General features: G+C 37.2%; 1 protein-coding gene across 2 annotated transcripts in view; it reads right to left on the bottom strand.

Moving 5' to 3' along the window:
* Positions 1–21774, bottom strand: part of Hat1 (histone acetyltransferase 1) — a 41241-nt gene that overhangs the window by 2335 nt on the left and 17132 nt on the right. For both annotated transcript variants that reach the window (XM_041631676.1, XM_041631677.1), the window contains exons 4-9: positions 18446–18566; positions 12712–12891; positions 12351–12472; positions 11747–11851; positions 11335–11441; positions 3546–3697 (exon numbers count right to left, since the gene is read on the bottom strand). In XM_041631676.1, coding sequence (XP_041487610.1) covers positions 3546–3697; positions 11335–11441; positions 11747–11851; positions 12351–12472; positions 12712–12891; positions 18446–18566 — 787 coding nt within the window. The remainder of the gene's footprint in view (positions 1–3545; positions 3698–11334; positions 11442–11746; positions 11852–12350; positions 12473–12711; positions 12892–18445; positions 18567–21774) is intronic.

The following is a 21774-nucleotide window of genomic DNA, read 5'->3' as shown; positions in this document are numbered from 1 at the left end:
ATATACACATAGAACAGAGCAGCTTGTTATTGCTGGAGTTAAAAAAAAACAACAGGAAGAAACCAGGGAAGAGAACTGACACACAGGGTTAAAAAAACAGACTCAAACCTAGTCACTATCAAGTTTTTCAATAGGAAGAAAAGTAATGTACCCAAATTTCTATTTGAAGTAAATAATTTTCTTTTTGTTTTTCTTCTCTTTTTGAGACGGGGTTTCTCTGTGTAACAGTCTTAGCTATCCTGGAACTAGCTCTGTAGACCAGGCTGGCCTCATACTCACAAAGATCCGCCTACCTCTGCCTCCTAAATGCTGGGATTAAAGGTGTGCACCATCACCTGGCTTAAGTAAATAATTTTAAAGCTGAATACAAGTGGTGCAAAAGTAAGGGTAGAGAGATCAGTTAAACCACTAAGGACTGTAGCTTAGTGGTAGAACACTAGCCCATAAGAGGTCCTAGAAGGAAGAAGAGAGGGGTGGAGGCAGACACGGAGGGGAGAAGTGGGGAAGAAGCTAAACTACGAGATTGGGAAAATAGAAGACCTGGGATGGTCAGGCGATGGTGGTACATAGCTTTAATTCCTGCACTCAGGAGGCAGAGGCAGGCGGATCTCTTTGAGCTCAAGGCCAGCCTGGTCTACAGAGCTAGTTCCAAGACTGGCTCCTTAGCTACTGAGAAACCCTGTCTTGAACCAGCACCCACCCACTCCCCGCCAGACTTGGGATCGATTCCCAGCACCTACACGGAGGCTAAAAACCACCTATAACTCTAGTTCCAGGAAATCTGATGGCCTCTTATGTCCTCTACAGGTTCCTGGCACACATGAGATATACATGTGATCAGGTATATACACATACACAGAAAAAGAAAATATTTTTAAAAGCTAAGTTATTAAATTAGGCAATCTTCTCTTTCCCTTAAAAAATAAAAGCAATGAACACAATGAAAATATGAACTAAAACAGCGTAAGTAAGAATCCTAAGACAAGGCCTCTAGAGATGTATAAGGAGTAACTGGGGAAACTATGAAATGATTGGATTTTTACAGAGCAGAGAACAGACAGACAGGTGACCATCAAACTCAGTTCTAAAAGTTAAGGATTTCAACAGTTCAGCATTTATGTAAGAGGTCTGACTGTGCCCAGGAACAGTTAAAAAGACAGACTAAAGGGCTGAGGATAAAGCTAAGTGGTAACATACATACCTTGCATTTGGGTTCAATCCCCAGATAGCAGTGGAAAATGGGGCGAGGGGAGAGGAGAGATCAGCAAGCTTTGGTATACTGAAGCCAGTGGAGCAGTACCTTTTCTGTTTGTTACTTCAATTGTGAATTTATGTTGGTGGGGAAGTAGGCTGTAGGAAGTCTGTGGGAAGGACTATTTCAACTTCCTAAAAGAGTTTATGAGTTCAGTCTGAAAAACCAAGTACTGTCTGGCCAGGTAAACAGAAGACATGTTCCTGATAAAGGAGTAGCAAGATTTGGCATTCGTGAGAAATTTTAAGAAACTCAGCAAAGCCAAGAACATGCACAAAGTTGGAAGGAAGCTGAAATTATCAAGGTGCAGATCAGACACAATAAGCTCAGCATACCCTACTTAGCAGTTTTTTTTTTTGTTAAACCATCATTTGTTAAAAAATGTGTTCATATACACTTTAGAAGCTGAGCTATTAATTACTCAATAAATATAGGTTTGATATAGTAAATAGATATAAATTATTTCTAAATATATATTCTTTATTTTAAATAGGAAGCTATTAAAGGGCAGAAGATGGGGAGTTTTAGTTCACACTGTATTGTAAAAACTAATAAGCAGGATTTTTGGCTATAGTTCTGAAGCTCAAGGAGAAAAATCTAGACTTGACAGTTTAGATGAAATCTCCCAAGCGGAATGAGAAAGAAAAAATAAGCTTAAAGGAGTCTGAATAAGAGTTACATTTAAGAAGCATCTGAAAGAATACAAACTAGTGGAAGTGTTGCACTTAGGGTTAAAATGGTACAGGGAAATCCAGGAACCATGAGGCTCTCAAAGCCAAGGTGGCCAATAGTATCAAATGGCTTGTCCTTATCAGGAACACTCTGAAGCTCACGAATTCATAATCCAATCCCTACCCACTCTTCAGAGATTTTACTAAAGGCTATCCTGTCAAGACGAATTAGAAAAAGAATTTCAAAAGTTGAATGCTTCAAGAAGGAAATTTCATTGGGCAGTTGTGGTCTTTAATCCCAGCATTTGGAAGGCTGAGGCAGGCTGATCTCTGTGAGATCTAGCCTAGTCTACAGAGCAAATTCAGGACAGCCAGGACTACACATAGAAACCCTGTCTTGAAACACTACCCCAAAAGGAAGTTTCATTAACTTTATTAGTTACAATGTGAATTTTCACACTAAAATTCATTTAAATGTGAAAAAGCACTGTCCCTCTCATGAAGTGCCCTGACTCTCATTATGAATATGTACTAGCATACAGAAATTCTTTGACATCCCATGTTTTTCCTACTCCTATATTTACTACTATAAAATTTAAACGAATACACAGAGTGTACAAAAATGATGGCTCAGTGGGTAAAGATATGTGTAGTCAAGCCTGATTACCTGAGTTTAATCCCTGGAGCCTACGGCAGAAGGAACAAACCAACCCTAGGGAGTTGTCCTCGGGCCTTCACACTTGCACAGAGGAATACATATGCATGCCCCAAACCCAAACAAAAATTAAAGTGTAGAAACTGAAAATTACACATTCTCTTAGCACCTTTCTACTCATACATCTCCAGGGGTAGACCCACTTCATGGCTTAAGTGTTTTAGGACTAGAGAGAGAGCTTATAAGTTAAGAGCACTGGTTACTCTTTTAGAAGGCCTGGGTTCCTACATGGTTGCTCACAACTGTTAGTTCCAGGGGACCAGATACCTTCCAATCTCCTCAACACCAGGAACATAGCACAGACATACATGCAGGCAAAAACATCCATACACATATAATAAATTTTCCGTCCAAAAAGCTTCATTTTAAAAAGACTTTACTGCATTTTTATATGGGGCTGGTGGTGCCACAACACTTGTACCAAAGAGCATGTTAGAGGTCAGAACAACTTTCTGGAGTTGGCTTTCTCCTTCTGCCATGTGGGTCTTGGGGACTCAAGTCAGGTCATTAGGATTGGCAGCAAACTCCTTTACTCCCACTAAGATATTCTGCCAGCACGGTTTATCTTTTTACTCATCTTTGATCTATTTATTATACTTAGTTATACTTAGTACAACATAAAATGTATTTTCTTCTTATTCTATCAAAAAGGAAAATTAATACTTAGTACAGTGTAATATGTATCCCCTCATCATTCTGTCAATAAGGAAACTGAAATACAAAACCATAAACTAAACTGCTCTAGATGACAGAGCCAAGTTCTAGATACAGGCTTGAACCTGGTAGTACGACTTTAGAACCTACAATGTAACCACTGTTGCTTCCCACACATCTTAATGTCCTTACAATAGTTAAGTACTTTAAAAAATAGATGTTTTCCTCCTACAAGATAAAAATTAAAAAATACCTTATTTATTTTGAACTTCTGTTGTGCTTGTATGGCCATATCTTCATGGAATCCTTGCATTAATCTTTCCCGGGAGAAACAGGGCAAATCCTGACAAAGCTTTACAAGCACAAAGTCTCTTAGTTTCACATAGCTTTTGGATGGATCTTCCGCTAAAAACAAAAACACAAATAACACCGCCTTTACCCAACACAATTCCACCATCATTTGTAATCTCGGTAACGAGGTAATTTTCTGAAAAGAAAATTATATACATAAAGATCATTCCTAATGTATGCTTTTATTGAAGACATCTATGCTTATGAAATGAGAGCTGCTGACTTTGCTATCGGTTGTTTGGCTGGAATGCCACCATATGCATATTCATTTTAACTGCAGTCAAAGTAGTAACAGAAATGAAATACTCAGTGTGGACAAATTTAAATGTATTTATTTTGGTAGTTAAGAATTCCAAGGTCAATTCTCACTTTCTTTTAAAAGACTTTTATTTATTGCTTGAGAATTTCATACAGCATATAATGTGTTTGACCAAGCCTCCTTTTTATTCTCCCCTCCAAATTCTCCCATATTCTCCAAATGCAGTGATGTCTTTAACCCAACAACTTTTATGACCCTCCAATAACAACTCTTGAAGAACACACTGAAGTAAGGACATGATTTTTGATCCTTCCTCCATCATTTCTGAATATCACACATCTTTTATGTTTTCCTATGGTCCACCTACATTAGATTAAGTAGCAGTCCAGTCAACATTGCAGCAAGATGGGTAGAAATACTCAACAGAGTTGTGTCATTCACAGATATAGGACCATGGTACGTTATCCCCCTTCTGTGTCTCCAATTCCTCGTGAGTTAAAAAGTTAAGAGTGAATGCCAGACTGAAGAGATGGTAAAGGCACTTTCTGCTCAAGGCTGGCAATCTAAGCTCAATTTCCAGACTCCATTTAAAGGTGGAAACAACCAACTCCACAAAGTTATCCTCTGATCTCAACACATGTCCATGCTCACATACACACAAATGATAAATAAGAGTATGTATATGTTTGCCTCCATGCTTGTCTGTGTACTGTGTGCACCTGTGATCAAAGAGGCCAGAAGAGAGCACAAGATCCCTGGAGCCAGAGTTACAGACAATTGTGAGCCACCTTGTGGGTGCTGGGAATCAAACCTGGGGCGGGGTCTCTTTACTGCTGAGCCATCTCTCCAGCTCTTCATAAGACTTTCTGATGTCAATCACTATCATTTCAAACATTTCCATTTCCCCATGTCCAATAGGACGAGGATCCTGTTTCAGACCGGGCACCAGCTGCCTTCAGCGACACCTCCCTGCTCAGGCTTGTCCCTCAACGGAGCTTCATTCTGTTGATTTCTCTTATTTGCCATAAATATCACTTAACAAGATAGGCCACATTAAGATTTCCAGGTCGTCAGCTTCTATGACAGGGAATCATTCAGGGGAAGGTAAAAGCTGATGGCAGTGAGCAGAGATAGACGTATGTAGACTGTTTCACACACATAACAAAACTGAATTTCTTTTTTTGTTGTAGAATTATGAACCTTTACATTTATAATGATGCCTGGGTGAAGAGAAAGTCTCTATGCAGTAGGCTGCCCATTAGTGTGACTGTGCTAAGGATAAGCTCCCATCTGTGTTGACTGGGTATTCAACTCAGACTCAGTCTTTCCATCTCTGCCCTCCTCAGAGTATTCTTGTTAATCTGGCCATAGCCAGTGCTCATTTTGCAAACTCATCAATAAACTTGTTTACTCTCTGCAGCACCCAGGCAAAAGACATGCTTCACAAATTCAACTTTTATACCATAGACTAAACTTTACGTTACCATTAAAAATAATACAAAGCTGTAACAATCTAGTCAAGATGATATGGTACTAGCATTAGGACAGACACGGAGACCATTACAGTATTTAATAAGCTATCATACTCATGGTCAGTCAATTTTCAGAAAGGTACACAGCAATTCAACAGGGAGAAATACTTCTCAACAAACAGTACTAGAACAACTGAGCGTTTAAAAAAATGAACTTAATCAGAGTGGGTAGCCTACATCAGCCACCCCAGCATTTGGGAAGCAGAGGCAAGAGGTCCATCTCAAGTTTGAGGCCATCTTGGTTTATGTAATTTCTAGGCCAGGCAGGGCTTCACAGTGAGATTCTACTCTCAAAAAGAAAACAAAACAACAACAACAAAAAAAAGGGCAAACGTTTAACCTTTGCCTTCAGTTGGGAGAGCACTGTTATGGCATTAACCCCAAACACATCTAAGACTTCAGTGGAGACCAGGTGTGGGGGAGACAAAGAGACATGTGAATCTTTACAGACACTGGCAATGTTCTAACACAGGGCTGCAGTGATGGCTGCAGACTTGCTAGCCATCTTTGAGCTGTACTCTTTATGCCTGTGAATTTATAGAAATTATACCTCAATAAAGTTGTTTTAATTAAAACTTTTAAATAGCAACCATCTTAAGTATATTATTGTGTGTGGAGAGGATTACGGAACACAAGCACCATTCAACCATTCATCCTAGGCAAGGGATGTAGTATTGAGTTATAGCCCCAGTTTTTAAAATATTTCTTTAGGGGCTGGAGAGATGGCTCAATAGTTAAGAACACTGGCTGCTCTTCCAAATGACCCAGGTTCAATTCCCAGCACCCGCAGAGCAGCTCACAACTGTCTGTAACTCCAGTTCCAGGGGACCCAACACCCTCATATAGACATACATGCAGGCAAAACATGTAAAATTTAAAAAAATACATTTAAAAAATTTTTTATGTGTATGGATGTTTTGCCTGCATGTGTGTCTGTGCGTGCTGCCATGTGGGTGCTGGGAATTGAACCTGGGTCCTCTAGAAAAGCAGTCAGTGCTCTTAACCACTGAGTGATCTTCCTAGCTCTTTTAAAATATTTAACAATGAAGCTGGATATCGTAATGAAAGTCTATAATCCCAGCACAAAAAGCAAAGGTGGGAAGACTATAAGTTTGAGGCCTGTCTAAGCTATGCAGTAAGTTCCAGGCCATCTAGGACAGAGGTAGATTCTGATTCTAAAAAATGAAGACATCCTACTAAACAGGTTTATCCAGTGTTAGTTTTCCCAAGACTGTCTAAAGAACAAGAACAACAAAATCCTAAACTGCATTCTGAATATTGGTTTAAAATAAACTTAGTATGAATAAAAATTTAAGTAACGTACATTTTCAGTAAAGTTTAGGAAAAAAATATCAAAGCAAAATTGACAAAAAAAATCGAAGAACTCAACCTACATTTTTATCTAAAAATTTCACACAAATAAAAAAAATTATGCTAAAAATTTCCAATTAGTTTTAAACAAACAACTACAAACTGGTATGGTAACGGTTTTTGTCTGTTTGTTTGTTTGTTTGCTTTGGCAGTAGTTTAGTAACAGGGGTCATACCACCACTCAACCTTTAAGCTCTTTAACTACAAGGATCAGCTTGAAAAGTTCCTAAAATGATGATATCCAATAATTTGTGGTGCCCTTTAATCCCCTTGGTTTTAACTATACAAAGAAGCAATACAGTGGGCTGGAAATGTAGCTCAGGTGGTAGAGTACTTTTCTAGAATATACAAGGTCCTGGTTCAATATGCAGCACTGCTTTAAAAACCCAGTGGTAGTACATGTCTGTAATCCCACCACTTATGAGAAAGAAAGAAGGGACTCCAAGGTTGTCTTGGGCTGCATTACAAGTTTAAGGCCTTGTCTCAAAACAGGGGTAAGGGACTTAGAGAGTATCTCAATGGAAAAGAACGTGCTGCATGAAAATCTGAGTTTAGACCACATCACTCATTTAAAAACCTGGTTTTGGCCATGTGCTCCTATAACTCCAATGCTTTGGATGGAAAGCAAAGGCAAGAAGACCATCACTGGGGCTTTCTAACTGTCCATTTAGCTCCAGAGGTTCAGTAAGAGACTGTCTCAAGGGAATAAGGTAGAGAATAATGAAACAGGGCATTCAACACCCTCCTCTAGCCTCTGAATGCATATGTATCTAGCATACATACATGTATGTGTATACACTATAAATACATTGACCACATTCACATAAAAGTAATATATCTGAAGATAAAATCTGCTGAAGTATAAATCTATATTCAAGGGTCTAAATATATAGGGTCTAAAAACTAGAGTTATCATTAAATATATCAGCTTGCTGGACAGTGGTGGCGGTGCCTTTAATTCCAGCACTTTAGAGGCAGAAGCTGGGGATCTCTGAGTTCGAGGCCAGCCTGGTCTACAAAGTGAGTTCTAGGACATCCAGGACTGTTATATAGAGAAACCCTGTCTTGCAAAACCAAAACAAACAAACAAACAAACAAAAAAACCCAGCTTATAGCATTTAGGTATTCTACCTTGTTTAAAAGCCTCTCTGTATTAATATGGCACATTATTAAAAAATATTTTAATGAAATAACACAAATCACGTAAGTATGTAAAAAGTACACACTAACATTTTAAAAATTTGCGTAACATCTCAGAACAAGGGGCTTTAAATTAAAGAGCAAATACATTAGTTGTTAATATACTATTGGTAGATTAAATAATGCTAATATATACACTCTAGCCAGAATCAATTTCTACTGTCCAATGAAACTGTTGATTCTATCTATAGTCTGAGAAGTATTCAAATGCTATCCATGAGAAACTGACAGCCTCAAGATGAAGACAGTGTATATAATAAGGAATTGTCTGCCAATAAAACTGAAGCTAAAAGAAATAAAGTGGAAGAAACTGCACCCCAAACATGTATCTAGTGAGAACAGAACCTAAGCTACCAATGATTAAATATTAATTGTAATTATTTCTGCCAAAATGTCAAAGAAGCAAAGGCCACCTCAATACTAACAGCCTGAATTTCAAAAGGATACCCAAAGCCCGCAGAAGATCCATTAAGTTAAAAACATAAAATAATGGAAAAATAGACAACTAAATGACTAGAGTAAAAAATTCAGTAAGTTTTTTTTTAATGCTTTTTAAGGACACGGTATGAAAGCTAAGAGAAATAAATTAATGAGAGCAGCTAACAAAGCATTTTTAGCATTTTGTAATGCCAAGAAACGTGAATGCTGAAAATAAAGGTTGATACTCAGTTGTCAAATTCAGACGTCCTTTTAGCATGTTTAGCCTTTCTCTTTAAAGACTTCAGTTTCTAATGAATCATAGCAATGAATAAAGGGTACTATTATTAATGACTCTTCACTGAGATTTAAGAAAGAAAATTCTTTATCTGCTAATTGGTACTAAGTATCAAGGACTTTATTGGCTAGAATAGACAGAGAAAAGTAGTTAAGAGGCTTCAGAGAAACAACCCCTGCTGGCACATTACCCACTAGAGTAGACAAAGACTACTTATGTGAACTCCAGATTAAAATCACCAAAAATGTCCCCTCATGTAGCACCAAGCCCAAGCTGTCAGTGAACAGAAGCCAGCAACTTTGGCTCAGCTCAAAGCAGTGACAGAACTAGCTGTCTTGATAATATTACAGGTCACGAAAAGTAGTGAAGGTATCTATCCATATGTAACTTCTAATATAAAGTAAGCTGAGTAATTACTTTCTTATCGTTGAAGTTTCAACTCCTTTTAACAGCAATGAGTCAGAGGAAAAGATATTGCAATACTATAAATGTGGAACTCCCTTTTAAAAATGCTGAGCTGGGTTATAGTTCAGTGGTAAATGTTTCCTAGGATGTACAAGGCCTTAGGTTTGATTCTCACCACAGCAAAAAAACAAAACAAAAACCTAACATGCTTCCCTCTAGTTTATTGTTTAAAGTATTTAAAGAATACCCATGCATTAATTTTCATGTAAAGTGGAATTTTCTAGACCATACTTAGGGGAAAAGGTTAAGTATTTGTTAAAAGAAGACAATTCATATTCTGGCAGCTCTATTTTTTTCTTCTTGGGCAAGCAAAATCAGCATACTATATGGAAAAAAAGCCTGCCCATTAGCTTATTTTATAAGCTTTCCAGTCTTGTAGTCAACAATGTTTTTAAAATATTTTATTTATTTATTATGTATACAATGTTCTGTCTGTGTGTATGCTGCAGGCTAGAAGAGGGCACCAGACCTCATTACAGATGGTTGTGAGCCACCATGTGGTTGCTGGGAATTGAACTCAGGACCTTTGGAAGAGCAGGCAATGCTCTTAGCTGAGCCATCTCTCCAGCCCTCAACAATTTTTTTATTCCTTTGTTTCTTTAAACAATTTGATAAAATTTTGGAAAATCATTTTAAAACAAGTTACCATTTTAGTGCACGTTAAAATATGAATTTTAGAAACAATCTTAGTGTTAGGTCAGTTGTGATTCAGCAGTTGAGGCTGAGGTAGGAGGTTCTCGAGCTCAAGGCTTGCCTAACTTACATGATGGAAGCAAATCTGGGTAACACAGCAATCAGTTCAAATAATACAAAATATATATTCTTATTTAGTTACTTATTTTGAGGCATCAGGGATTGAATCCCCTAGGCTTCATGCATCCTAGGTGAGCATTTTACCACTGAGTTCTTCTACACTCCAGCTCCATATTCAAGCCTTTTTAAAATAAACATTAAACATTTACCTTGGAGATGAATATCTTATACAAGATGAGAAACTTTAACTGAAATAGGTGAGACCAAAAGTGTTGCAGTATTTTGAGATTTCTGTTGTTGTTTTGGTATTTTTATAGTTTACCAGTCGGAATTCTTGATTTGAAAATCTAAATCTTTTTAGAAATCTGAAATTTGAGTATCACATTGGCACCCAAAAAAAATCTTGAATTTTGAAATTAAAAACAAAACAAAAAGCTTGGTGTGTGTGGAGAGGGGGATGCTGGAGAAATGGCTCAATGGCTAGGGGAGCGTGCTGTTCTAAACAATCTGAGTTCAGTCCCAGCACCCATATCAAATGGCTCACAGCTGCTTCTAACCCCAGCTCCAGGGGTCCAATACCCTTTTTTGGCCACACACACTAAAACAGTCCTAAGTTTTGGACTTCAGATTTTCATATTGAAGATACACAACCCTATTATACACTACACACGAAAGGAAAAAAAGGGACTCCCAGGTTTTTGTTTTTTTAAATTTGTGTTTCATTTTGAGACAGAATCTCCCTATGTAGTCCAGGCTGACCTCAATCCTCCTGCCTCAGCCTCTTTAGTGCTGGGATTAGAGGTATGTGCCACAACGCCTGGCAGTGACTCCCAAATTAATCAGCAACTTAATGAACAGCAAATCTGAACATTACTCAAGGTAAGAAAAGGACATCCGCTGTGTGGTAGGGCTGCACGCCTTTAACCCCAGCACTTGGATGGCAGAAGCAGGCAGATCTCTGTAAGGTTGAGGCCAACCTGGTCTACAGAGTGAGTTCCAGGACAGCCAGGGATAAAAAAAAAAAAAAAAAAAGCCTCCTATTTAGGAATTACTACTCCCCACCACACTATGGTTTAAAATTAATGCACAGGTATCTTCTAAATGATAGAAATGTTTGCCAAATAAACTGAACAAATAAGTTATACCATACTTGCAATGCACGTATGTCTGAACAGGACTTCGCCAAATAATATATATTTAGTTCATTATTTTTAATTTTTTCACTTCAGTTAGGGATGCAGTTCAATTTCCATAAAAGCTTAAGATCTAAAATGTAACCTAAAAGCAACCTTTAGTTCCATAAAGACCCCAGGGGAATTCTAACATTTAGAATAGAAATAAAACTACTAAGGTATGTTTGAAAAAGGCTATTTTAGTAATATAAAATGTTACATACCTGTAATATCAAGAACTGAAGGAGATGCAATGTAGTATCTATGAACTGTTTCAAGAAGTTGAGCACCATGGCCCTGACCTTGAAATGGAGTCAGTATCAGCATCTGACTATAGTAAAGAAATTATTCTAAATTAAAACATCACAACATGACCAGTTAAAAAAATCAAATTATGATAGTATAAGTGTTGGTCCTTCTTAAAAAATTACTAACATACTCAAAATTGGTTTTGAATTTGAAATTTGAAACTGTCTGCCAGACAGTTTTAAAGAACACAATAAAATAAATCAGTACATAACCAATGAATGGTGATTTTTTTTTTAAAAACAAATCAACACTACTATAACAAGTATTGGAAACTTCAGCAGTTTCTTCTGAAATAAAAGACAAGGCACGTGTTATGCTGCCAATTACCTTACACGTGGCCGGGTTTTGTCTGGGTACACATAGTAATTATAGACTGTCATGTAGCCTACAGTCGCAAAGAGCGTAGCTCCATCCTTATTATACTTCTCAAATCTGCAGATAAAACAGAAAGCCAAGCAGGTCAATTACAGTCGCGCTCCCATGCAGTGTCCATTTTCTTTTCCATTCTCTGACTGAATTTTCAGTGTCAGCAAGCTACTCTGTGAGGGCCCAATGGGTACACCTGCTATGTTCTGAATGTACAATTCACTTAATTGGTGTGCAGCAACTTGCACAAATCAGACCTCTTTACATCACTTCAGTGCACTTGCCTATTATAAAGATGAATAGGTGGCAAGTAAAAGAAAACACAGGCAAAGCTCATTTTACTGTTTAAGCCTACATTCAGGGCCCTAACAGACAACAGCATTTAATTCAGCTCTATTCTCAAGTCCCCCAAAGCATAATGAAGGCAAACTCAAGCCCCATAAACAATAGTTTTTCTTTCCTGGGAAAAATATCATTATACTGTCCCCAATAATTGGGCTGCCACAATTAAAATGCTGCTTTGTGGAGGTAATAAGGTCCACTGTTGCTTTAGAACTGTACTTACACTAGAAAGTAGTGCCATCTTTCATCATCCACGTCAATAAAGCTAGCAGTTTCAATAAACCACATCAAAAAGGTCTGAAGCCTTTCATGATATTCTCGAAAGCCTCTACATGTCATGTCAGCCTAGGGAAAAAGCCAGGAAAAGTCAGGTGAAACTCATCACTGAGGTAAGTGAAAGCCTGCAGAACACAAAACTATTCTGTGGGAAACGTTTACAAGTCTCAGATTAAATATGTGTATACAAACACACAGTCAAAACAGAGCTGGTTTTCTGTGCCAATAAAAACCATTTTTCTCATGCTAGAAATACTGAATATATGATCCTATATAGGTTCCAGGCAAAGGGAAAGACTTCTTTTTACCTTGTATATCTGAAAGGTAAAGTTTTCTCCTCCTGTTGGACAAGGAACTGAGTATGTATGGAGTAGGGTTCCAAATGGCTTGAAATCAGCTTCCTTTTCCAGCAAAGAAAGAAAATCATTTGTGTTTGTGCAAAACCCAGGCGGAATGATTTGTCTGATTTTCCCTTCAACGTCATCTGCCTGAGGAATAGAGGATAAAGAAAAAAAATTAACAAATGTAGTTTTTAGCTGAAAATGTTTAATTTCTCTAAAAGGGTTTAGAGGTAGTGATTAATCCCAGCACTCAGGAAGCAGAGACAGGTGGATCTCTGAGTTTGAGGCCAGCCTGTTCTACCTAACAAGTTCTAGGTCAACCAGGGAGAGACCTCATATTTCAAAACAAAACAAAAAATTTCTTAATCAACAACTACCACAAAACTTCACAATTAAGCTAAAGAAGTAAGCAATGCAGTAAAATGAAAAAGGGTAAGTTTTATATAAACAAACTGCTCTCACACAAGTTCGAGATGAGCATTAACATAAAAACAAATTAGAGAAGGCAGGTAGCCTAATATCTAGGGCAAGAGTAAAATGATTATTACCTACCACCCTTCAGGACAATATTAACAAGCCAAAACAAAAGGCTGATTATTATTATACACATGTCAAAGAAACCATATTATCCCAGACATGAAAAGATCACTAGCAGTAAGTGGTAAGGCTAGATAGTCTGACCAAATGAATAGCAAAGTAGACAGATAAGATCCTCATATGCTAAACTAAGATAATAAATTCTAAAGTATCTCCACTCAGGAAATACAAAAATCATATGAATGGTTATATTATCCACTCATCTCCACAATGTGACAACTTTCATAGACTTGGATTTGTGATCGTATAAAAGAGAAAAGACTGAACAACAAAATTAAACTCAGAGATTAAAATTACCCTTGTTAAATAACCTCAATGAATGAAAACTATCAGCTGAGCAGACTTCATAATCCTTTTCAAAACCCCAAAGACCACTTGATTGAATACATTTACTACTTCTCTTTAACCATGAATATTTGATGAAGTCTTACAATAAAGTATTACTGCTTCTCACCAGGCAATAAAACTTAATGAATTGGTCTCAACTTAACAAAACCTTATCCTTCAATACAGTCCCTAAAAGCCTGACATTACATTCAACAAAATGAGCTTGCATTCTATTCAAACTTTTTCCTCAACAATGAGGCCAGGTTTTTACTTAATGGAGTTTGCCGTGAGTTCAGCTGTAATGTTTGTATTGTATCTATTTCCACAAGGACTGACACAAGAACACTTTGTGTTAACTTACTAAGCAGCTCTTTCATACCGTTTACATGCATGATGGGTATTAGTTCTAAACCAAGACCCTTGCTACTTAGCATTCAAAACAGGGAAATTAAGATGCTTAGGACAAAATACACTACAAAAGGCTAATACAACATGCTACTAATTCCTGTCCTTTCAACCATCTTTTAACTAAGTAGGAGCAATGCACCTGCAGATGAATAGTACTTTATTACCGAGTTACATTTTAGGATAGAGATACAAGGATGGAGTTTATCACAAATAAGTTTTATTTTCAATGCTTTGGTACCAATATATATATATATACATATATGATTTATTTATGGTTATAAAAATAATTTATTACTTAAAATATGGCTTTTCAGCATTCTGGCTGACACTTTATTGCTAATGTGTACATCAGGACTTGCAAGTCATCCTCAATTGCAAATAAATTAAATTTGATAAATCTACTTTATTTTAAAAATATATACTATTTTATAAATATTTTCCCTGAAACTGAATGTGAAGAGACACCCAATTTTCAATAATTGCATAAGAGTATTTAAAAAGAGGAATAATTGCAATAGATTTGTACGTGGTAATTTTTTTTTAAAAAAAAGTGATGGGTAAAATAGCACAGTATAATTGTAATTCTCGTTTTTAAATGTCAGAAAAAAACACAATTAAAAAAAATCACTACAGGGCAATCTCAATATTGTGATTTTAACCTTTAACTTTCTTTATGTCATATCTCCTAAGCAAGACAGGAACTATAGAAACATGATGAGTCACTTTACCTGTCTTGCATTTAGAAACCAACTTCAAAGATCTCTGTAACTGGTAGATTTCAAGTCATACTTCTGCTGAAAGGCAAACTACCCTCAAATCTGACCTTAAACAAGTTCAAAGACTATATAACTTTCAGTATTCAAAGATATTTACTCAATAAACAACTTCATATAAAATCTATGTTTGTGCACCATGTGTGCACCCAGTGCCTGTGGAGGCCAGAAGAGGGAGGTCTGATGCCCTGGAACAGATGCCCTGAAACTAGCTACTGGTGGTTTTGAGTTGCTATGTTGATGTTGGGAATAGAACTTGAGTCCTCTACAAGAGCAGCCAGCACTCTTGAGCACTGGGCCATCTATCCACCTCCTTGAAATATCTTAAAGGACAGACTTTCTCACCATGGCCATTTAGAGTCCCAGTGTTCTGTGCTTTGTTACATGAGAAAATGTTCCTATGGAACAATTTTTGTTTTTCTTCAACACTGCACAAAGCAATGTGCCTGACAAAAACTAGTAATACAGTACAACTATTGAGTTATATGTATTTGGAAGAACAAGAACCTTTCTAGTACCTTAAGCAGCACTGTTAGTCTAAGTTTGTCCCTGGTGAGTTACTTTTGAGGTTGCAATTATTGGCAAGTTAAGTAAGAAAAGTGTCTCAAGATTTAGCACTATCGTAATTCTAAGAATATCTAAGATATGCTACAAAAAGGAAAAGTAGTTGTTTCTTCTTGATTTGCTCTCTTCTCTCTGTTTCTGTTTTGAGACAAAATTTCTCTGTGTGGTCCTGGCTGTCCTGGAACTCAGATATCTGCCTGCCTCTGCCTCTGCCTCTGAAGAGCTGGGATTAAAGGCAGGCGCCACTACAACCAGCAGCAATGCCTTCCCGCCCCCCCTACTTATTTATTTCTTTCCCTCAATCATCAACATCTACTTCAACCACAAACATACTGATTCTGTCAATAAATAATATTCTCAATCTGACAACGAATACTGCAATGTCTGGCTTCTGGTCTCACTTCTTTCACTTTTACCCAAGACATCATGTCCTCTGCACACCAGTTTTGTTTAATTTTGAGACAAAGTCTCAAACAGTCCAGGCAGGCCCCAAATTTGCCACATAGCTAAATCTGTTTTTTAACTCTAGGTCTTTCTACAGTTCCCCCACTTCCAGGATACTGGAATTACAAGCATGCACACATACCAGCCTACCTTTTTAAAATGTGAATTATATGTATATAACTCACCACATGCTTAAAACCTATAAAGGCTACTAACTATTCTTACCTCTTAGCAGTACCTTATCCTGGCACAAAAAAATCCCAAGGCTCTGCATAATCTGGATTTGCTGCTTTCTTCAAATACCCCAGCAAAATATTTCTAACACTCTCTAAATTTATGATTTGTTTATGGAAAATTCTCCAAGAGCAGAGAATGTTTTATTTACTATATTCCTGGCATTAAGAGAAAAAGAAGCTAGTCTAGAAAGATGGCTCAGAAATTACAAGCAGAAGGCCCAAGTTTGGTTCCCATCACCCACACTGGGTGGTTCACAACTGCTTGTAACTCCAGCTCCAAGGGATCCAAAGCCCTCTTCTGGCCTCTTTGGGTATTCACATTCACACGCCATACCCAAATATAGACATACTACATAATTAACAGAGAGGAAAAAGGACACAGGAAACCATGGGGAGAGCATTAGTGCTACAAACTGAAACAGAAGAAAAAAGCCAGTCCACTATGCCCATTATCAACTACCATTCTTTAAAAAGGGGGAGGGAGATCTTTCCTTAACACTGAACAAATGATCTTTGACCATGAAGCAAATAAGTAACCCTACAAAAACAGTATACAAGATTGATTGATTTCTTATACTTCACATAGTACTTCTAAATAGAAACCCTGGTTTTCAAAAATGGAACAATTAGAAGTTAGTGCAAATAGATAGCTATTTTCACTACACACAGTATATGAAAGATTTATCAATAACTAAGTCAATAGTTCCTTTGGAAGATATCAATTTAGCACGATCAGCTGCAACATTATATCAAACACACACACCTCAAATGACAGTGAATTTTGTACTGCACAAAGGAAAACATTAGCTATATTTGAAATCAGAATACTTTGTATGAAATACTTGGATTCTGGAGAAATTTAACCATATCTAATAGGAAAAATCTCATTACTGAAAACCTCTATTTAGTTGCAAACATTCACTTATCACAACTACAGCATTATTCACAATCATCTTTCTATCAGTAAAATTAAAAGAAAATTTCAAGATATACAAACTACTAGAAAAAACAAATACTAAGTACAATTACATATTATTTATCTGTCAAGCTTGGTAATTTTTAGCATGATTGAGAAGTACAAGGAAACGAACAAGTAGTACTCTATTGAATATTTATGACCTTTCCTTTTATTTTTTTAAAATATTTATTTATTTGTTTATTTATTATGTATCAATATTCTGTCTGTGTGTATGCCTGCAGGCCAGAAGAGGGCACCAGACCTCATTACAGATGGTTGTGAGCCACCATGTGGTTGCTGGGAATTGAACTCAGGACCTTTGGAAGAGCAGGCAATGCTCTTAACCTCTGAGCCATCTCTCCAGCCCTGACCTTTCCTTTTAAAAATAATTATTTTATTATTGTTCTGCATATGGGTGTTTTGTCTGAATGTATGTGTGTGTATGTGTGTATGTATACAGTGTGTGCCTGCTCTCAGAGATCAGAAAATGGTGTCAGATCTCTTTGAACTATAGTTACAGATCATCCTGAGCTGCCTTGAGAGTGATAGGAATGCAACCCCAGTCTTCTGAAATAGCAGCCAGTGCTCTTAACCTCTAAGTCATATGCCAGCCTGTGACTATTTCTTGATAGGTATTTGAGGTGATATATCAGTTATTCTGCACTGACCATTACACATTGTTTGTATGCATGTACTGAAATACTATGCTATACCCCATAAATATATAAAAATATGTGTCAATCAAAAATTTTCTAAAAATTAACTATTTCAGGTTTCTTTCATGCTGTATAGACATTATACATCATTTCATTAAACACACCAATATACTATTTTATATAGTTGTTAATGATACTTAATTGACAGCTAAAGAGCAAAGAACATGGGAGAAAAAAAACATATAATCAACAGGATAAAAACCAGAAGTTAAGCTGGGTGGTGGTAGTGCATGCCTTTAATCCCAGCACTCAGGAGGCAGAGGCAGGTGGATAGCTGTGAGTTTGAGGCCAGCCTGGTTTACAGATCAAGTTCTAGGACTGCTAATGTTATACAAAAATAAATAAATGAATAAATAAATAAAATAAAAACCAAAAGTTAAAATAAATAAAAGGCCTTCAGAAAGCTGTTAACTTGCACGTTTACAATCAAAACAAAAGCCAGTAAAGAAAGCTCTGCTCATCGAAGTAAAGGTTTTCTTAGAGAAGGTTCACCCAGGAGATGATCGGACTCAGGGGTATGGCTACAAGGTTAGAGAAGAGACCAGCAAACACCGTCTGTACCTGAAAGGCTGATTCTGAAGCGATGGCATTGCAGTTTCTCCTCTTTAGAGCCTTAACACTTAAGACCTCTCTTATACGCAAGTGGAAAAGTTAAAATATATGTATTTCTCTTCTTACCTCCACACAGTCAAAGTTCTCATCAACTTTAGATGCATATTCAACACGGAACATTGTTGACAGGCTACCAGCAATATAGTACAGCAGGATCTTCAGACCCTTGTAACCAAAAGCAGTTTCACTGAGATGAAAAGCAAAAGCAAAATCAGCCAAAATGAATTTTTGCCAAGTCATCAAAATGTATTACCTATACACATATAAACAAATTTAAAAACTTAAAATTGCCTGTGAAGTTAAACTATATTTGCTTGTTTAAAAAATTAAAGGAATCTCGAAAATCAAAAAAAAAATTAAAGGAAATGAACATTCACAATGATACTTTACTCAGCTTCATGTAAAAGAAGAGAATCAAGGTGCCTAACTCAGGAAAGCTGTTGGGTTCAATGACCATGTTAAGTAACTGGCACACCCTAAGGACTGTCAGACATCACCCCCACTGTTACTATGCCAGCTACGGCTGCTGTTATTAACTAGAAGGCATTTCAAATGAGGTAAGTAGCATTAAACTAAGACCTAGCTAGGCAAACAGGCAGCCATGAGCAGGTCCTTTCAGCTTACCATTTGCTTTATCACTAGTGTCCACAGCTGTTCAAAGTAATGATAACACCCACCCCTTCTGTGAATTCCAACTCTGAACTCTACAATCATAAAGTAATGATAACACCCACCCCTTCTGTGAATTCCAACTCTGAACTCTACAATCATAAATCACTGATGGTATTCCCTTTTAAGAATCTTGGGAAAGGGAAACTGAATTCTAAATATCTGGATCAGATGAATCTATAAACAGAGGGTAGTTACTTTCTGTCTGGGACTGCAGAGACTCAAAGTGGAAAGGGTGTTTTGGTGAGAGTAATAAAAACATCTAAAATTGATGATATGGATGCAATTTATCACAGTAAAGCTGGCTTTTATTTCTATTTTTTAAATGATTTCTTTTACTTTTTTTAGGTTGATTTATTTTTTTATTTGTGTGTAGCTATGTGTACACACATGGCTGTGAGTGTAGTACCCCAAAAGGCCAGGAGAAGACATTGGGTACCTTGAAGCTGGAGTTAAAGGCTGCCAACATTAAGTGTTGGAAAGTGAACTTAGACTGGGTCCTTTGAAAAAGCAGTAAAATCACTCTCAACTGCTGAGTCATCACCTCAGCCCCTAAAAAAGAAATTCTTAAAAAAAAGAGAGTACTTGTAAGAAACAATCCTAGCCAGAACTCTGCCTAGGCTATCAAAATATGTTCATTCCAGCGATTTTCTGAGTAAAGAAAGGGGGTGGCAATGAGTCCAGCACGAGGACTGGGCCGTGCTTGGGTTGTAAGGACAGCATCATCACCGTCATGACTGCTACCTGCCCAACTGAGAATAACGTTGTATGAGCACACTACCTGCAGTGACACTACACAAATCAAATAGACGAACGTGAAAGCCATTAAGAAGCAATATTTAGAAACTAGATTTCATCCACTGAGCTACAGCTGAAGAGAGTTTGTTTTCTGGACAGGAATCAGTCTACCACTGAACTATACTCTCAGCCCTAGAAGAGATAATTTTTTAATAGAGAAAAGGTAAAAGCACAATAAATATCTCGCTTTAAAAAATCCAAAGGAAAATATTTTTATAATTATAAAAACCTGTTAAAAATAAGAAACATTGATATTTTAGAGTCTATATATAATAAGATTTGGTTATTGCTATTTAAAAGTTCATAAAATGCCTAATCTGATACATTAATTAAAAATATACTAAAATTTGCTCAATGGAGAAACTTTTTCAATTTAAAAATACATTTAATTGGCCGGGCGGTGGTGGCGCATGCCTTTAATCCCAGCACTCGGGAGGCAGAGGCAGGCAGATCTCTATGAGTTCGAGGCCAGCCTGGTCTACAAGAGTTAGTTCCAGGACAGGCTCTAAAACTACAGTGAAACCCTGTCTCGAAAAACAAAAAACAAACCAAACCAAAACAAAAAAAACCATTTAATTAAGAATTAAGAGCCTGGCCAATGGCACACGCCTTTAATTCCAGCACTGGAGGGGCAAACAGGTGGATCTCTGAGTTCAAGGCTAGCCTGGTCTATAGGGCTAGTTCCAGAACAGCCAGGGCTACAAGAAGAAACTGTCTCAAAAAACAAAACAACAAAAAGAAATAAAATGAATGCATCAAATAAATATCAATGATATATAGAGGAAAATGCCATGAACAAAAATATTTTAAATATTAAATGTGTTCAAATATCCTTCCTGTCTCCAACAAAACAGTTCCTTGGGGAACAATGAGTTTAAGGCTGGCCACTACTACAGAGCAAGTTTGAGGACAACATGGGCTACATGAAATTCTACCTTAAAACAAAAAACAAGACAAAAACTAGTTAAGAGCTGAATCCAAATGAAGAAATCAGTGTTCACTAAATTATTTATTTCAACTTTCTAAATAAGGAAAAAAACTGACTACATTAACATATATGATTTGGGGAATCAAAGAAAATTGCCGGATATCCCAGGACTTATCTTTTTTTATTTTTTTAAGATGGACTTGGGATTCTTTTTTTTTAAAATATTTATTTACTTATTATGTATACAATATTCAGTTTGTGTGTATGCCTGCAGGTCAGAAGAGGGCACCAGACCTCATTACAGATGGTTGTGAGCCACCATGTGGTTGCTGGGAATTGAACTCTGGACCTTTGGAAGAGCAGGCAGTGCTCTTAACTGCTGAGCCATCTCTCCAGCCCAGGACTTATCTTTTTTTCTTTTTGTTTTTGTTTTTTGGTGGGGGGTGTTCAAGATAGGGTTTTCTGTGTAGCCCTGGCCATCCTGGAATTCAATTTGTAGACCAGGTTGGCCTCAAACTCACAGAGACCCACCTGTCTCTGCCTCCAGAGTGCTGGCATTAAAGGTGTGCACCACCACTGCCTAGTCCCAGGACATATCTTTCAAGTTGTTTTTAGGGTCTGAGATGATGGCTTAATGGGAAAGAGCATTTGTTACATAAGCTTAATGAGCTACGCTTAAATCACAGAACCTACATAAAAAGCCAGGTCTCCCTCGGTGCATGTGCCTGTAACTCCAGTGTTGTGGGGAGTAGACAAAGGAGAACAGCCGGCACCTGCTGCCATTGGCCTAGCTCCAGGCTTCATTAGAGACCCTGTCTCAAAGGAATGAAGTACAGAGTGACAGAGTAGGATACCAACATCCTCCTCTTCTGTGCACTCCTATGTACATGTGTGTGCACACACATACACATATAAATTTCTTGAATTGCTTACTTAATCATTGAGTAATACCTGGAACTTTATAATTTTGGGGGTTATGCTATACTGGAAGTAGTATCAC

Source organism: Microtus oregoni, unplaced genomic scaffold (genome assembly GCF_018167655.1).
Source record: "Microtus oregoni isolate MIOR12 unplaced genomic scaffold, Mior012 000037F_ref0000500, whole genome shotgun sequence".
In the NCBI taxonomy this organism is placed as follows: domain Eukaryota; kingdom Metazoa; phylum Chordata; class Mammalia; order Rodentia; family Cricetidae; genus Microtus; species Microtus oregoni.
This window is presented reverse-complemented; position numbering and strand designations above follow the sequence as displayed.